This window comes from Parasteatoda tepidariorum, chromosome 9 (genome assembly GCF_982258835.1).
Source record: "Parasteatoda tepidariorum strain Cologne lab strain chromosome 9, Ptep-v5.0, whole genome shotgun sequence".
NCBI lineage: Eukaryota > Metazoa > Arthropoda > Arachnida > Araneae > Theridiidae > Parasteatoda > Parasteatoda tepidariorum.
Window position 1 is genome coordinate 96,052,574 of NC_141763.1, and position 19,528 is coordinate 96,072,101.

General features: G+C 27.9%; 1 protein-coding gene across 1 annotated transcript in view; it reads right to left on the reverse strand.

Moving 5' to 3' along the window:
- Window positions 1–19,013, reverse strand: part of LOC107437541 (uncharacterized) — a 35,897-nt gene extending 16,884 nt beyond the window's left edge. The window contains exons 1-5 of the mRNA XM_016049594.4: window positions 18,631–19,013; window positions 11,900–13,709; window positions 6,757–7,004; window positions 6,464–6,630; window positions 229–439 (exon numbers count right to left, since the gene is read on the reverse strand). Coding sequence (XP_015905080.3) covers window positions 229–439; window positions 6,464–6,630; window positions 6,757–7,004; window positions 11,900–13,709; window positions 18,631–18,669 — 2,475 coding nt within the window. The 5' untranslated portion in view covers window positions 18,670–19,013. The remainder of the gene's footprint in view (window positions 1–228; window positions 440–6,463; window positions 6,631–6,756; window positions 7,005–11,899; window positions 13,710–18,630) is intronic.
- Window positions 19,014–19,528: the final 515 nt, after the last annotated feature.

A 19,528-nucleotide genomic window follows, 5' to 3' on the forward strand; every position in this document is an offset into this window, starting at 1 on the left:
CAAAGTTCTGTAAAAACTTTATATACAAAGTTCTGCATAAAGTTCCAAAATGAGATGGCAATGAAAAGGCGGAAACTAGTTAAAAGAGTTAATCAATGCATACAGAAATTTTTTTAATAGAAATGCTACGTTCATAAAAAATTTTATATAAGCCTGGCTTTACACAATCAAAATTATTTCTAAAATATTTCACCAAATATACACATTAATTTTAAAAAATGTTCATACCCGAGAATTTCCAATAATTTGAGGAAGTGTAAGAGTAAGTCCACCTTCAGGTACATATCCAATACTAAGGGAAGGAACGCAGAAAGTTGCTTTGTCACTGGCAAAGACAATATCACAATAGGTTAGAAGCGATACACCAAAGCCGACAGCTGCTCCATTCACTGCAGCTATAATGGGTTTTGTGAATGTGCTCAGAACAAGAACAAGTTCTCTGGAAAAAGAAGAAAAAAATACCATTTTCTATTGAACTTCATTAAAACATATACTACAATTTCAAATTATTATAAATTAGTAATTTTAGAAAAAAATTATGGAATAGAAATTAAAGAATCATTGAGTACAATTCATTACTAACAAGTTTGTCAACAATTAGATTCTATAAATGAAATCCAACTTTAATATCTTAAAGTCTTTTGAGGAGCACATTGTTAAATATAATACTCAATTCTGAAAACTAGCAAACAAATTTTTAATACCTAAACCTACAAATATATAGATTAATTTATGATTTTTGTTTCATTATATGATTTATGGCAGCGCTATAGATATGACATATTGATTTGAAGACATAATGAAAAAATCTCAAAAAGCATAAAAAGTAGTTATTAGTAAAACACAAAATAAACATTTGATTCCGTAGCTTAATACAAAACGGCTCCATAAGCTGATGATTGATTGAATAAATGGGTTGATTCATAAAGTATAACAGCGCAAAATTTGATATGTATTTTGATACGTCTATTTTGATCTGCATTTTAAACAGATGTAGCCTAATACTCTGGGTACAGGCATATAATTTCAATTTAGAATACATTACAGTTTATAACATTTTTTTTTTAGTTTTAAGTACAATATTTCAATTATATACTCAATCAGAAATGCCAGTATACTTTTTTACAAACTACAAACCTGGAATGTTGGGGAACAATGAGACAAAGATTCGACTTCTTGTGTTCTGCAGACAAGTTATGAACAAGAAATTTAATATTTTTTATTTCATTTACAGTTTTGATGCACTCGATAATTTTATTACGGTTTAAAACTCATTTATATTCTGAGAATGACTTTATTTTATAAATTATAAAATTTCAAATACAGTTTTAACCTAAATGATTTGTCAAATTCCATAAAGACTGGTTGATTACTAATATAAAATGCACAAAGATGGGTGATGCATGTAAAGATATGAACACTCTCCAAATACACCATATAAACTACAGATATAAATGTTCGATGCGTGCACCCTCAGTCATCCGGGACAAATACAAACTAGTCTTACATTCAATAACATGTTTCTATCAATGCTTGTCACATCAGCAAGGATGAATCTCTGCTAAGTTCTTAGCAATAGAGGTGCAGAAACTTTGTAAAGCAAAAAGATAGTGTATCTTTAATGAGAAAAACAATACTGGAACAAATCTGTTACAAGCATTATAAATAGGGTTCGTTCACACCAGCAATGAACATTTAATGGTCAATTAGAATCACCTAGATTTTTATTTAGTGGTCCAAAAACTTAATATGGTAGACAAATTTGAGGGGAAAAAACTGAATTTCTTATTGATTTATGGTTGAATTACATAGTTACACGGGAGTTCACAGTGTAGTTTTAATTCCATTAAAGCAACCCGTTTCAAACTTTTCCTTTTCAAACTCCAGGAACTTGATAACTGGCATCCCATAAAGAGTTTTAAATCAGAGTTGGCAAGGTTTAGGACAGAATTGGATTAATCCACGGTTAAAAACATAGGGTTTAAACTGTCCTATTCAAAACCCCTTTGTCTGAAACAGTCCAGAACCTTTTTACTCGAATTATGCCACAATTTTAAAAATAATATAGGTAAAAATAAAAGTTTAATTTTTGAACAAGAAACAGACAAGTTTATTAAAAAAGTTTATTATTATTTTTATTTTTGAATTTATTTATCCTTATGCAAAAACATGATTTATCAGTATTAAAAACATATTTATTCATATTTAATTGATAAGTTGTTCATTTTCGTTGTTCAATGAATTACAGAGCTTCAAAAGTTATAAATCTTTTCCTTTAATAAGTTAAAGCAAATTGTATAAAAAGTATCAAATATTTATTAATATATGTAATTATTATATGTACAATGGTTATACATATAGAATTTTTACCTTCTCTCAATGTTTAAGATTTTGGACACTTTAAGGCAGTTTTAGTCATATTTTGTCACGATTTTGAAAATTCCAAACATATTTCAAAGCGACAAATTTGTCATCTATGCGTATCATTTTAGAGATGTTTGTAGAACAATTGGCAACAATTACTATTGGCAACAATACTAGCGAGAACCTTAATTAATAGAAACATGCTACAGAACACATGAATAAAACTGCATATTTGGATGCATCCTAGATAACCAAGGATACAAACACTGAAAATTCTTAGTATGTAGTACAGACAGGGTTTGAAAAAACCCGGGGATTTTTGAAAAAACCCAACCTGCCTGGGTTTTATTGAAAAAACCCGGGGAAAATTGGGTTTTATTTGAAAAAACCCGGGGAAAATTGGGTTTTTTCATTTAGTACTCATAAATTTCACTGTGAAAATATTTTTATTCATTAAATAGAGTTGTATAAGTAAACACTAAAATTTCATCTGACTTTTACCTGTATTAAAATTAAACTGGAATAAATATTTAATGGTCTTCCATGTTTTTATAATACGATTAATAGAAAGTGAAATTAAAATTACATATAATTATAAAGAGTATCAGTTACTTGCCCCTTTTTTCAAATATTTAGATAAATATATGCATTTTTAGATACATTTTAACTTTATAGTTTCAAAAGACAAATTAATCTTAAAATACATACACTAAAAAGTATATATAAAAAGTTATAGCTTATTTTTAAAATCAGAAAATAAAGCTTTAAATTTGTTTATTGTTGTTTAATGTATCACTTAATAGAAATTTTTTTTTTTTGTTTGCTTTCAATATTTTTAAACATGATTAAAAGAAACAAAATAAATTGTATTCAAATGAAATTTTAATAATATTTAAACAATCTTAAAAGTAATATTTTAATTTTTAACTGTTTTTTATTTGTGATAAACTTTCTCCAAATAGTTAAAAATTGTCAGCAGATGTTAAGAGTTAACTTAAAAAAAAGGTCCATTTTTTCCCTTATTATTATTATCATACAACAGGTTCAAAGTGTCTACATTTCTCTCTTAGACACTTTTACGAGTTTTGTAGCTTTATCTATTCCTAATCTATTTCGAAGTTTACTCTGCACCAAACCGAAAGTTGAAAAGCGTCTTTCGATAGAGACAGAGGATGCTGGTGCTGAGTGCAAATAAAAAAGAATTGACAGAAACTTTGTGGAAGCAATTAATTTTATTTACTTATTTTTTTTTTTTTTTGCCATAATTTTCCACTATTTTTTGATGAAAACTGTTGAATAACAGTGTCAAGCATCATTGATTTTGGAAAGTATTCAAGATCGGAAATTTTGAATGCCATAACACATGGCAGAAATTCTGGATGATGCTTAGAAAGACAGTTTTCTGCTACTTGGTCTTGTTCATCATTTAAAAATTGTCCCCTTGTTTAGAGATCCAGGATGCATATGCTAATAAATGATGTGGCTGAACAGCCTGATTGAATCTTTTTACAAAATGTTTATGGGGTTCTAATTCATCACATGATAGTAAGTTATTTCATATTTCAACAGCTTCTGAAATTGAAATGTTTTCTGATTGAAGCTTTTTTAAAGCTTAAGAAACAATTGATATCTGCTTTTCCCAATTGATAGTTTATTGGTAAAGCCCAACATTATTTAATATTTTTGACATATTATTATTAGATTTATTTTGATGCTCAAGAACAATCTCTTCATATTTATGGTAATTATTGGCAAAAGTTTTTACGTGCTCACAATATGAATTCCACCTAGTGTCATTGGGTCATCAAGTAGTTTTTTTCATTTGCCCATCCATGTGCTTGATGCACATTTCTAAAATATTTGTTAACTTCAACGATGTGTCCAATGATAGTATTAGGAGATACTTCTTTTTGAACCAAATAAAAACACAGAGCTCATTCTAGGCAGGGTAAATAGGGTGCAGAACCCTGCTGCCCTTTTAGTCAAAAGAATCCACCCTGTTGCCCCTGAAGTAAATTAGTGCCCTGATATAATAGACTCCATTCCCTTTTTGCTCTTTCTTTCCTCAATCCTTCTTTATTTTTCCAACTCTGCAATGGATTTCTTAAACTTTTGTTATTTTCAACTCTTTTTATTTAGTTTGTTGTTGCTGTCAATACATAGATTTATATGGGAAAGAAAAAATAGCCATCACACCCCCTTATTGCAGTTGTCTTTGAAAGTTTGCAGTTACTTGCTCTATCATTAAATCATAATTATTATTAATCATTTTAATTATTAAATCATAACTACAGACACTTAAAAACATACATTTATTATTTTATTAATATATGCATGCATTTTAAATAAATTACTAAGCTAATTAGCTCAATATATATGTTAATTTATTAATAAAAATTAGTAATTAATGATTGCTTTGCTAGTTTTAGTAAAAAAAATAAAAAATTCTTTTACTAATTGACAATGTTTTTTAATAGAACGTGTAAAGCCCATCGAAAGAAATTATTGCCTTTTTAGAATAATAATGCCCTTTTTTTAAACTTTTGCACCCTGCCCTTTTTTCTGCCTAGAATGAGCTGTGAAAAACACCAAGTGGGTTTTTTTTTTAAAGTGGGCCCACTTGGGGAACCCTGGTTATATGTATTTTATATTAAGTTTAAATAACGCATTATCACTACCTATTTGAATCTTCTTTATTGTTAAGTGCATTACATTTCATAATTTTTTAAAATAGGAATTATAAAATATAAATGCAGTAATATAAAAGGAACAAGTTTATTAATCTTTTTGTTTTCACACACATTTATTTACTATATTTATTAAACATATGGATATTATCTATAATAAAATTATAATCTGTAAATATTTATAATCAGTAAAAACTAAAATTTCATCTGACTTGAGTTAAATAAAAGAACTGAAATAAATATTTAATGGTCTTACATGTTTTTATAATAAGGTTAATAGAAAGTGAAATTAAAACTATGTATAATTATAAAGAGTATCAGTTACTTGTCCCATTTGTTTTCAAATAATTAACCCTAGGAAAATGATTTCATTTTTAGATAAATAATTTTGAAAAGTTCTCTTATAAAAAGTTTTAGCTTTTTTTTTTTTTTTAAAGCCAGAAAATAAAACTGTTTAAATTTGTTAATGTATCACTTGGTAAAAAAAGAAAAAAATTGTTTTTTTTCAATTTTTTTAAACATATGAATTAAAAATAATAACCTGTTTATAAATATATAAAGCATGCAACTATATTTGAAAAATTGATCTTTTCAGAGTATATTATTTAAATTTTTATTTGATTTAATATCATTAAAATATTACTTTTTGAAAAAACCCACTTTAAGTTTTCAATAGTAGATACCTACTATAAAATTATATGAAGATTCAAGTTTTTTTTACTTTACTAATATTAAAAACTTAATCATATAAATCATGCAACTCAATTTGACAAATTTATGCTGCACTATAAATTATATAAAAGTAAATGCAAAACAATAAGTTTTAGTAAAAAAAAATTTTTTTGTTGAAAAAACCCATTTATCGTTCCAAGTGGGTTTTTTCAAGGTGGGCCCGCCCAATAAAACCCGGGCGGGTTTTTTCAAAGTGGGCCCACTTGGCGAACCCTGAGTACAGACCAAAAACCTGGCGAGTGATATCTTTACTTAAATCATCCATTATGTAAGTAATATACATGCAAACACTGGCTCTTCATAAGAGGGCACTTAGCCCAGAAGAAACCTATTCCTTCCAAGACAATCGAAGAAACTAGACAAAGTGGATGAAATGACTAATACAAGTGCTTAGAAATAAGTGCTATTGGAATAGATTAAATTTAAATAATTAAACTTGATAGCAGACTTGGATTGGAAGAATAGATTCCAAGCAGATTTTTTTCCCACAATGAAGAAATTGCCATCCCTTATTAGAAATTTTTAATACATACAATGAAATATTACTAAGAATATTGAGTAACAAATAACCAATAAATTCAATCAAATAATTTTTACCACAGATCTGACAAGAACTTATTTCTTATTATGTAAACAAACAGATATCTAATAAAATGACAACAGAAAATAAAACTTATTACCTAATAACAGAAGCCATTTCTTCACAAGTCTGTTTTTTGTTGGGCCCTATAAGCTGAGAGAGATCAATACCAGTGCAGAAATAAGAGCCACTACTGTTCAAGAGAACTGCTTTACACTTTAAATCTTTCTTTGCTAACAGAAATGCATCCCGCAATTCTTTAATAGCCTGCAGAGAAATAAATATACTCACAACTTGAACTACAATCGAATGACACACTTAAAATGTAGTACCTAGAAATAAGTGATGGTGCTAAACACCAACAGTTAAAAACAAAACAAAAAATCAGCTTACTTCAATGGACAAAGAATTCTTCTTTACACCATTGGGAACTAAAATAACTTGCATATAGTTCTGGTGTTTCTTTACGACTATTTCTTTATAGCGCAGAGAACCTCCTATTTGTCGAGCACTGGATCTGAGTGCTTCTTCGTCAGGTTTCCTCTTTTTGGACACTTTATCTTCCAAAGTTGGATTCATGTAAGAATCACAAAATTCCTGAAGAACAGTTGCAATGTAATTGGGTTCCCTCTTTTCCATGGCTGAAATATAAAAAAAATTATAACATTATTAATAAAATCATTACTTCAACAGCAAAACCTTACAACAAAAAATTCCCCACTTCTTTTTGTTTTCCCATATGTAGTCTTGGTTTAAAGGTCACATCACAAATGCTATTCCTAAAATGTCAATAATTCACGTTTGTATGTTAAAACTAGCAAATTTTCATGCTCATTGCTCAAATTCTACAGACATTTAAAAATATTGAAGTTATTAGAAGAATGACAATAACTCCTGATGAAGAAAATGAGGTTTCATTAGAGTTAAGGGAAAGTGTCTCAAACAAACAGCACATTTGGCATGCTTCAATTGATGAACATGTTAAAATTTCTGATATTATCAGTGTAAGAAATGGTTGCAGGAGCTGAAAAAGCGCAAAATAGAAGGTGAAATGGAACCATAACAATTGCAAAAGGCATCAAAGCCTTTGGGACATGGAGGAACTTTCCCACAAAAATAAATAGCTATCTTGTTGTCAAATATGTATTATTTGTGCTGAGGAAAAAAGAGCGCATTCCAACCAAAGTGTTAGCTTCTTTTTTTCTTTTTCGCATTGTAAATATTTTTGCATTACATGCATAATTCTCTTATACTTATTGCAACACATAAATTGCGAATATTATTTCTTTCTTGCTTTTGACCCATTTTGAATTTTAATTACTTTTCATACATTTTGAATATTTCATGTTGATTCACATTTATTGAAGACCTGTATCTGTCGTTTGCTAAGATTCTGCAGAATGACATTCTACTATATTAGGTGTATTGGTTGGAGATTGTATCCAATGTTATAAATTGGTTTCAGACATGTGTTCAAAAATAAAACCAGCTATTTATTGACTACAACTGCTACAGCAGGGCATTACATTCTTTTTCAATTTAATCTAAAATTTATGAAAGGCCCCACAAAAATAAATGGAACTCCAATCCATGATTCCCAAAATTTGAGATTGTTCCATCAAAGATGAAAGACAAATAAGCACGATGGAAATTTCATCTTAAGTGTTTGGAGGAACTATTATCATAGATGCAGAGTAAAAGAAATTTTTGGGGTAGAGAAACACATTTTTTTAAAATTAATTTATTTAAAGCTTTACGGTAAACTTTTCATAAAAATATAATATAGATATATAATATGAATATTTAGATAATTAGATCCACAATAAATTTTATTTATAATTTAATCATGCCATTGTTAGATATGTGATATCTTTAAAATCTAAAGCTTTCAATGTGAGTAATAATCTGCCAATTTTTGATTATTATTTAACTCACCTAAAAACATTGTATCTTGACATTATCTCATAAATGCATTTGTTCTACCAGGTTTCTAATAAATCACGCAAGTTTCTCACACAATTCTTATAAAATATGAACTTCTTAAGCAATTCTTTAATAATTACATCCCTAGCTAACAAATTATTTCAGCCAAAATTACAACTCTTCATAATAACTTCAATAACTTAGAATCAAAAACATAAACGAACATCATCATTAGTGCAATAGCCCAGGAAGGGCCCTGGTCTTCTTGAGGATTCTCTACCATCCTGGCCTGTTCTTAGCAACAGTTCTCCAGTATTTACAGTTCAGTATGAGGAAGTCCTTATCCACAGAATCAGACGGTCGATTCCCAATTTGCCTAGTCATAAAAAAAAAATTATCTCGCCGTACATTCATCTGGTGTGACCACATTAGATGACCGTCCCATTTCATCCTTCTAATTTCGATATATTTGGTGTCATTTTCTTTATAAAGGTGGTAACATTCATTGATAGATCTCCTTTTCCATAGTCCGTTAATTTGAACACCATCAAAATACTTTGAAGCACTTTTCTTCTGAATGCACCCAATGCATATTCACCTTTAAAAGTCATGGTACACAATTCTGAAGCATATGTAGGTGCAGATAACCACAAACCAACAAAAACATTTGATATCCAAACAACTTTTACAATAGAGAATTTCACTTTCAAAACATAGTAATGTCCATAATAATATTTTTGGTGCAAACAAAAAATTTAATCTTAAAACCAAAATTTCATAAACTAATCTTCACGGAAAACGTAGAAATACGAAGCATCAATAACACCAAGAATTAAGTCAATCATCTTTTTCATATTTTTTTTCCTCTGCACAATTACAAATCTGTCATTATATCATCTTTTTCATCTACACAATTACAAATCTGCCAAATTTATCACATCATTAAATATAAACAATTTTCAATGCAAATATCAATCTTGCCATAACATCATTATACCAAATATAATGATAAAAATAAATATTATGTTAGAGATAATATCTTTACTATGAAGGAGTTACTGCTAATTATTACAAATAGGAAAATTAAAAAATTAGATAAACACACTTTAGAAAAAAAACATGGATTTTTTTACTGAAATTTGACACCATTTCCATTAGCAGAGTGACTAGAAAGAGACAGAAACTTAACCTAACAGTCATCCTAGTAGCAAAATTTACTATCATCTTAATTCACATTTATTTGCGACCATTATTTATGCGATTATTTGCGACACATTTATTTAGTCAGACAGTTACTATATTAAGATAAAAAATTTTGTTCAGAATTCGTTACATTAATTAAAATATTTACACACTTTTAAATTAAAAGAATTATTAAAACTTTAAAAATTGTAATAAGTACCTATACAGTCTTTAAACAGCAATTAAAGTTTTCAGAAATTAAGCATTTATTTATTTATTTTTTTAAATTTTTCAAGCTGTTTAAATTCATTTTTAAAATTTTCGGTTCTTTAAAGAGTAGTAATTTAGAATTTTTGAAAGTTACTTTTCTTTCATTATATATTTGCAGATTGACAAACAAATTTTGTAACGGACCTGAAACGAAAAGTATTAATAACTTTAAGAATTAAAAATAATTTTTAAATTTCTCCTCTAAGTAATATTTTAGGTTTGTTTTTTTTCTAAAAAATCTGAAATGAAAAATAATTTTCAGTTGCTGTGATTTTTTTTTTTTTTAAATCTGAGATTAAAAATAATTTTTAGCACTTCACTGCTGAGCTGTAGAATTTCTGCTAAGAACAGTCATGAATAAATTTTACATACTTACACTAATTATAAAAATATTTTGTTCTTTACTATAAAAACGATAATTCATGAGAAACTAGAGCTTTAAAAAATAAAATTAGGATAAATAATTTGAACAATAAAATTTTAGTGTGCAGAAACAGAAGGTCTAATCTGAAAAGTGGTCTAACTTAGCTTGCTTAGAGATGCAGAACATTAAAGTTTTTCTTAGCTTGTCTGATCTTTGATATCTTCACAAAGTAATAAGTTGGAGGCATACAAGCTTTATAACAAAGTTCGTGATTTTTTTTAAAAAATAAAAATCTGATTTTTGTTATTTAAATCTGATTTTTTTTAATCAAATTAGATTTTTTTTTATTCTAATACACTGTAAGAACTTTGATTTATGATTAAAAAACTTAATAAATGTTTATTCAAAATTAAATTAATATTAAAACTATATTATAGCAATATTTTAGAAGCTCTAACTACCAAAACAATTTTTCATAATAATACATAGCTTTGAATGCATAGCAACCATTTTGAAACAAATACATGATTGAAATTTAAAGACTAGATGAAATAAAGAATGTAAACCCTATTTTTGGCATATTAGGGTAATTTCTTTTTAAGATAACCTCAAGCTTTCAAAATATACATTTTCCACCAATAAAACATAATGTAGATTTTAATTCCATGCTTTTTCAATCAAAAGGTAGAATTTTAATTAACATTACGGTTTTGCGTGAAAAAAAATTCATGTTTATTAATTACTATCTACAGCTATGCAAAACTATATTAAGACAGCTAATCTGTACTTTCGATCTCAAGAATCAAAAGATTTTTAAAAATGTAATTTCAAACGTGTTGGATTTTAAAACACACCAAGAACGAAATTAATTTCATTAACTAAAATTAATTAATGCGAAAATTTATTTAAAATAAATTTTAAAACTAAGAAAAGAAATTAATAAAAGTATCAATAACTTAAAAAACTGTTTTTTAACTTTTAAATTAATACAGAGCTCATTCTAGGCAGGGTAAACAGGGTGCAGCACCCTGCTGCCCTATTAGTCAAAAGAATCCACCCTGTTGCCCTGATGTAATAGACTCATACCCTTTTTGCCCTTTCTTTCCTCAACCTTTCTTTATTTTCCCCCAAGCTCTAGAATGGATTTCTTAAACATTTGTTGTTTTCAATTCTTTTTATTTAGTTTGTCGTTGCTGTCAATACATAGATTTATATGGGAAAGGAAAAATAGCCATCACACCCCTTTGTTGTACTTGTCATTGAAAGTTTGCAGTTACTTAAATCATAATTATTATTAATCATTTTAATTATTAAATCATAACTACAAACACTTAAAAACATACATTTATTATTTATTAATATATACATGCATTTTAAATAAATTACTACGCTAATTAGCTCATTAACTCGATATATATGTGAATTTATTAATAAAAGTTAGTAATTAATATGATTGCTTTGCTACTTTTAGTAAAGCAAAAAAAAAAAAAAACTTCTTTTTATAATCTACAATGTTTTTTAATAGAACGTGTAAAGCCCATATAAAGAAATTATTGCCTTTTTAGAATAATAATGCCCCTTTTTTAAACTTTTGCACCCTGCCCTTTTTTCTGCCTAGAATGAGCTCTGAGTATATATATATATATAAATCATTTGATTTAAATGAACAAACCCTGCTTTAAAATAGATAACCTAAATGAGTACAATGAAAGAGAAGCTAACTTAAATTTTTATAAATAAGTGGAGTCAGAACACTGTACAACAGAGACTTTAAATTTAAAAAATAACATGTCTTACCTTTGCGAAGTGCTTGATTGAAGTACTGTTTCCGATAATCATCATAATACTCTGTATTTCGTAAACTAGAGGGCTCCAATGGTTCAATGTGTACACGGCACTGTGGCCCTTTCTGAACCGTCGAATACACATGATCCTTTTTCTTGTACTTTTGAAGCATTCCGAAACGCTTGGAAAAGAGGTTCGTCTGCTGATTTGGTTTTTCGAGACTATCCTCCTTGGTGGGCATCACATCACACATGATGCACGGATCACTTGAACTACACTCATTGTGATGTACACCACTACTAGATGCTTTAGATATTTCAACCTTTGGTTTTGAGAGAGTTAACATTTTATCTTTAGCAAGTATAGAAGGCTTTATTTTAACATCACCATTTGATTTAGGAGTTTCTGCTTTTGCCTTCACTTTCAGTTTTTCACAATCATTATCGAGATCCTGTTTTTTGAGCTTGGTCTCTTCTACTTTTTCACTCGGACTTTTTTTAATTTTAAGTTCAGCAGGCTTTATTTTGGTGCCAGCTTTGGGTGCTTTTGTTATTTTGCTACCTTTTTGAGACAGTTTAGCTACATTTGCTTGAGCTTTTTTATTCAATTTAGGTGCGGACAACTTATTAGCACTAAATTTATTATATTTATTATATTTAATTTTAGGAGCTAACTTAACTAATTTTTTATTAGTTTTAACATTAACTAGCTTGCGATTTCTCAAGCCAGCTTTAATTTCAGGGATTTTTTTCACACCAGAAACAGCAGCAGGCTTATGGGGAATTTCTTTAAGATTTTTACCGGTCCCAGTCACTCTGCACTTGCTTCGATCTGAATGTCTTATGTATTCCGGATTCCGAAGCAGATTCTTGAAACTAGTGGATTGTGTCCAAGAAATTTCTTCTAAATTCTGATACAAGCATTTTAATTCACTTCGCTTTTTCAACGTTTTAACATCCATTAACTTTACTTCTTGTATAAGTGAAGGTTTTACGTTGGCAGTCGAAGAAGCCACTTGCTTTCCGACCGAGACACGATGATTGTTTTTCTGGGAGGCTTCTTCGGCACTACTCGTGGAATTTAACCACTTTGTAGAAGTCAACACGTCAGGAAACATATTAGGATTATTTGGCATGTAAGGAGCAGTGTCGGCTTCGTTGACAATCAGTTCATTACTTGCAGCCATATAGCAAGATTTGGTAACTTGAAGGTGATTCGGCTCAGATTTCTTCTTAGACAATTCAGTCTTTCTCTTATTGTCTGAACCTGGTTCTTTTTTAATAGATCTCCTCATGATACCGTTCATTGATTGCGAATTTAAGGCATTTGGGTTAACGACTTTAATCTCGACAACTTCAATATCAGAGTCTGAAGAAGCTTCACTGTCGAGGCATACGATCTTTTCTCTTGGTCTAGTACGGTAAGAGACTGGGTTAGATTTATCTTTTGGGGCAATATCTGCTTTGAGAATCTTCCTAGGAACACCAGTTTGAAATTTTCCACCCAATCCTCGCTTTTTTTTTACATTTGCAGTGGACTGCGAAGAATCAGAGGAAAATGATGGAATTTCAGGAATAACTGAAAATTTAAATGGCTCATTTGAAGGCGTCAAACTAGGAGGAAAACTGAGAGGATTTCTTTTGGAGTAGGTTTTTTGAGAGAGTTCAAGGTTTTTATCTAAAGGCATTGTAGTGGAAAACACAGAATCATCACCATTTTCAACAACTATTCGGACATCTTCATCTACACTAAAGATTGAGCAAGAAGACTGAGGGTTAGACACTGTAGCATTTTTCTGCCCCATGATAAAAGTAGGCAATATCTGAAAAATATAAGAAATTAAAAATACGCCAGTTATAAAAATTTTTAACAGATTTTAAAAAATTAAATGCAAGAATATTAAAGATGACAAAGCTGTATACTCCAAAATTATTTTTAATTCGTAAATTAATAGTCATTAATAAAGAATATCAAAAACCCAGGATTATAAAACAAGCAGAAAATGAAAACTAAAAATAAATAAAAGCGGAAATTTTATTATTTATAAACCAAGTTATGAGGATAATGCCCATTATTTGCATGTCCACCCTAAACCAAAATTTTAAATATTTATTCTATTCAATAAAACAAAAATCATAAAATTTTAAAAGTGTAAATGTTGATTGTCTTTTTTTTCCTTTAATTAAAAGTTATAAAAAACTAAGACAGTTAAATAAGTTCCATTAAACGAACAGAAATTACTGATCTTCCGAATTCACTATAATGAGGACATCAGACATGATGTGATTCAATCAGAACAAAAAATATTAGAAAACCATTGCTGTTTTAATTATCTTAAAATATTGTACTAACTTAAAACAGCTTTTTAAGAAAGACAATCTTTTTGTGAAAAATTACTAAATTCAGTGAAAATGTTACAAAAGTCACGTCTGATACATATGTATAGATAAACAGGCATGGTGTTTTTTTATAATAATAAACCAGAAAATTACAATAATTCCATTTACTGTCCATAGAACATCGAATTTGCTAGTAGTTGAGTTGACAGGAAAAAAAGTATTAGAACAGTAAATGCATGTCCCTAATTCTGGCTAATAATATATCAATATTATATAGATTCTTAAAGATATGATAGCCTGGAATTAAGATCTAAGAAAGGCCAAGGCCCCCACTGGGATGTCTCGCCATTAAGGAAAGATTACATAAATTTTCAGAAAAGTTCAAAACTTTATAAGAAATTTATCTTACAAAAACATTGTTTCAATTAAACTAATAGAAAAATGCAAATTAAACTATATATTTTTTTTTATTTACAGAAGATATTTAATCAAAAAAAAGTTTTAAAATTAAAAACTGGTCAAAAAATTTATCAATATTCAAAATATCAGATTTATTGAAAAGTGTGGTAATGCTTTTCATCTTGAAATCATTGTCATGGATGATGATTGTTACATAGAGAAAAATTAGAAAATAAAATATTATATAACCAGGGTTGGGTTTTTGACGTCAAAAAGTGGTTTTTGACATGACAAGGGTATAATACTGGTTTAAACCGTCAAAAATGTCAAAAACTGAAGTTTGCCAAGATAATATATAAACTTAAAAACTATCAACAGTTGCCATGCATTATATTGAAATTTAATTATACTATAGGTAATCAGCAGGTTTTAAAATATTTTTTAATTAAAATTAAGGTAAAATAACAGATTTAAAATCTTAGAAATTTATATTCAAATGCATGTGCAGAAAAATTTTGCACAAAAATTTTTTAAATATTTATATTCAAAAATTTTTTTTCTTCTTTTTGATACTTAAGAAAATTAAAAGTTTATTACTATGCATTTTTGACATATAAGGAACATATAACTAATATTTATAAGGAACTTACAAGTTATGTTGTATAAATACAAACTTGATACAAGATACAAGTGTATAATTTTTTTTTTAATGTTATACCGAATATCTTTATTATCCAATATGTTAATTTGAATTTAAAAGTAGTTATATTTATGAATAATGATAAATAAAATTCATATTGTTTATTATATTTATTTATAATTATTACACTTATCATTTTAAAACAATTTTTATCTCTTAATTTTTTTTTCTCCACTTGTATTAAGAATACAAATAATGCATAGCTTGAAAGCAAGAAGTAATTATTCAACAGCTGAATATTTAGATATTCAACAAAACTATATCGTATTCAGCAAAATGAAATTCACAAGTATTTGGATAACTAAATTTTCCGCATAGTAAATGAATAGGCTGAATATACTGTAAATCGACACTAACTACTCTGTGTATTTAACAGAAAGCACTTAAATTTGTATTGTCTTACGTTAAAAAGATTATTAAGAAGATTTAAAAGAATATTAAAAAAAAAAAATTTCTTTAAAATAGGGGTGCACAACCTTTTTGAGTGAAGGGCCACTTGCACAGCAGGTTGGCTAACGAAGGGCCGCACATGTATTTGGAGATGTTAATGACAAATGTAGTAATGTTTATTTAAACATTAGCGTTCCATTTTTTTTATCAATAAACTTAGTCATATCAATAACTTAGTAGTGTTCCATTATTAGAATTCATTCAAAAATAAAAAAACTTATACTTTTTTTTTACAAAAAAAAAAAAATTCCTATTTTTATCATATGAACAATAGATTTATCAAAATAAATAAACATTGAAGAAAAGAAATGTTTTTTTTTTCTATCATATGCAATACGAAAATTTATTTTAGAATTAAATTCTAATAAATAAAATAAAAAAACTGCAATCCCCACAGAATGAAAGTAGGAAAAAGTTTAGTCATAATTAAGTAATATAAATTTAAATTAAATATTTTAATGGAAGAAAATTTATAGGTTTTAAAGAAAAGCCTAAAATAAAAACAAAACTGTGATAGTTCAAAATAAAATTAAATGCTTATTTTGTAATGTACTTTATTATTTTATTTTATTAATTATTAGATTTTTTTATATCGTAAACATTTTCCTTTTTTTTTTATCGAAAAAGATCACTTAAGCAACAAAAAATTGAAATCTAAACTACAAACAGTGAGCAGTTTAAAAATTCACGTTTTCCGCCATTTTATGAATTTCTCAAGTTGCAATAACAATTGCATTTAAATTAGGGAGGGATGTAACGAGTACTTGGCCCTTCTGTGAAAAATTCAGTTGGTTGAATGATCAGTCAAATATTCGGCAGAATATTTTTTAGAAATGTATTTTTCTAATTTTTTCTTATTTCTGAATTTTTATAGATATTATTATTATTATTATTATACTGCTAAAAGATTTTGCTATTTGGCCCCAAGTGTACGGCGTTCAGTCGATTTTTTCTTCTTCTTTCTTTTGCCGAATACTTGGTTTCTGATCAAATCACAATTCATTACCACATTCGACCAAATCACATTCGTTGCGGAAATAAAAGTGAAGGAAAAATAACTAGGATTTATGATAAAACTGTACCGAAATACCGTATCAAAAAGTGATTATTTAATTGCGCGATTAGCAATCACGTGTCGTAATAACATCATAGTTAAATAACGGGATCGTCCAAATCATGTGGAAAAGTATAAAAATAATTGGGAAAAAATATATTTATGCTGAACTCAGCACGAATAAAGCGTGTTAAATGCATGATTTAAAATTTGCATGTCGTAATAGAATAATTGGAATTTTTATAATACATGGGAACGCATAGCAATAACTGCCGAAAAAAATGTTGAAAAAAAAAGAAAGAATTGCAAAAAAAAGATAAAAAATCACTTAGATTTAAGATGAAATCGTCATAAATAAAGTGCACAAAAAGTGATTATGCGATCTGAAACTCACGTCGTAATAAAAATTCGAGATTTTCGAAATCACGTAGAAAAGCGGAAATAACTGTTTAAAAAAAATCATTTATATTTACGATAAAATCGGCTTAAAGAAAGCACATTAAACGTACATTTACTAAAGAATCTGTTAAAACTGATTGAGTCAAAACGAGATGATTTAAAAGTGCGATTAAAAATTGCAATTTTTAAATTTTTTTTTAATTGTGTTTAGAAGCTCTCGCGGGCCGCACTTCATTAGTCGAAGGGCCGCATTTGGCCCGCGGGCCGCAGGTTGTGCACCCCTACTTTAAAAGAAGATGTCTAATGTACAAAACTGCTAATGTTTATCTTTAAAAATGTCTAATTTTTAGTATAATCTATACTATACACTAAATTTAGTTATAAATAAATTTCTTAATAATATCACTGCAGATTTTCAATAACACATGAAAATGAATACATAATATTACAAAAGATGTGAGTTTTCAAAAGTACAAGATTTTGGTTACTATTCAAAATATAAGTGTTTCTTCAAAATTTTAAATTTATTTTTTCTAGAACATATTTAGAAACACTATCCTTTAAAAAATATATAAATTTTATGTATTAATTAAATTTCACATATGAATATAGGTTTTTGACATTTTCGACAGTGAGGTTTTTGATGTGACGGTTTAAACCATGGTTTAAACTGTCAAAAACTGTCACATGTCAAAAACCTGCCAACCCTGTATATAACATAATTAAATTCATTCAACTAGGCACTCAAATATGAGATGTTAACATGCTGCTATTTAAATGAAGGGAGAAGGATTTAACCCTAGATTTTGGATTTAAACCATTTTTAAACAGCATATGTACCTCATTAGCATGAGTTCATCAATCTCTTACGCTAATTAAGGCTATATAAATTTTCCAATCTAATTGAAAAATATTATTTTATTCTCCGGCAGAAATCTTTTATATGATTTTACGTTTGCTGTAAGTTCTGTTTATATAGAGTCAGATAAAAAGTAATTCTCTTATAGCTACTTTTAAACTTGCTAACTACAACATAACAAATAAAACAGCATAGTATTTAATATAGTATTTAAAATCAACATTTCAGATTTTAAAAATAAACACTATTTAAAAATATGAAGTGTTCTGAATAATTTTTATTCTGTTATAAACAAAAATTACTTGCATAAATATATTATTATGATTGTCAACTTCTCTTAATGACTTTATCATTAAAGTATATGCACGTGCCCATCAAATAAAAAAACTTCATAATTAATTAAAATACTAAAAAATGACGGCATATGAATAAAAAAATTTAAATCAAATAAATTTAATGATTATTATAACCATTATATAATGATCCATATATTACGCTAAGTACAATAACCTTAAGCAAATCACTACGCAATAGATTTCTCACCTTTTTCTTCATGTATTTAGAGTATTTATTAGAATTCATTTCAATAAATAATAATAAATTATAATAAAATAATTGATTGCCAAGTTTCTAAAATTGATTATCAATAAGAAACACACAACATCAACGTCATTTGTTGAGAATCTTGTCAAAAGGACATTGTCAGGAGAGAAAATCCATGGAACAAAACATTACAACCAGTAATAATAAACCTAAACTAAAATATAGCAGATGTTGTTACGGCAATAGATAATCGAAAAAACTATATGCCGGTATTCCTAAAAGAGTAATTAAAATCATATTTCATTTATATTTCACATCCGATCTACACAATTAAAAATTTCGTATAGCTGCCAAGTTTAGGTTTAGGCGCGCAATCGTTGCCATTCTCAAAGAACTAAAACTTATTCTTAACAAAAGATCTAAATAAAATTAACAGAATCACAGATGGCGCTAACATCAAAAACGGTATTCCAAATCTAGACAAACAAAGAAGAAAAATTTTGTCCGCCATGTCTGAAAGATTATTATAAATCACAAAAATGGATGAATAGATTCATCTCGTTTATAATCTATTAGTGTTCTCAAAGAGGTGAGTGGAGGAGTTATAACTTTCTCTTAAATTCATGGTTATGTGTCCCATTTATAAGGATTCTCTTTTTATTTCTGAAATTATTTGCTTTCTTTAAGAAGGAAAGTCGAGGCGGAGCTGTGTATTTACCTTGAAATATGTTTTTAAAATAAAAAATAGTTACATGAAAGAAATCAAAGTTTTTCTACCAATATATTATTCTTATATTCTTAAAAATACCATGATATAGAGATGCCCAAACCAAAGATTGAACTATATCACTCGAGTGGAATAAACCAATCAATTATCATTTGCGCCAGTCCCATTAAG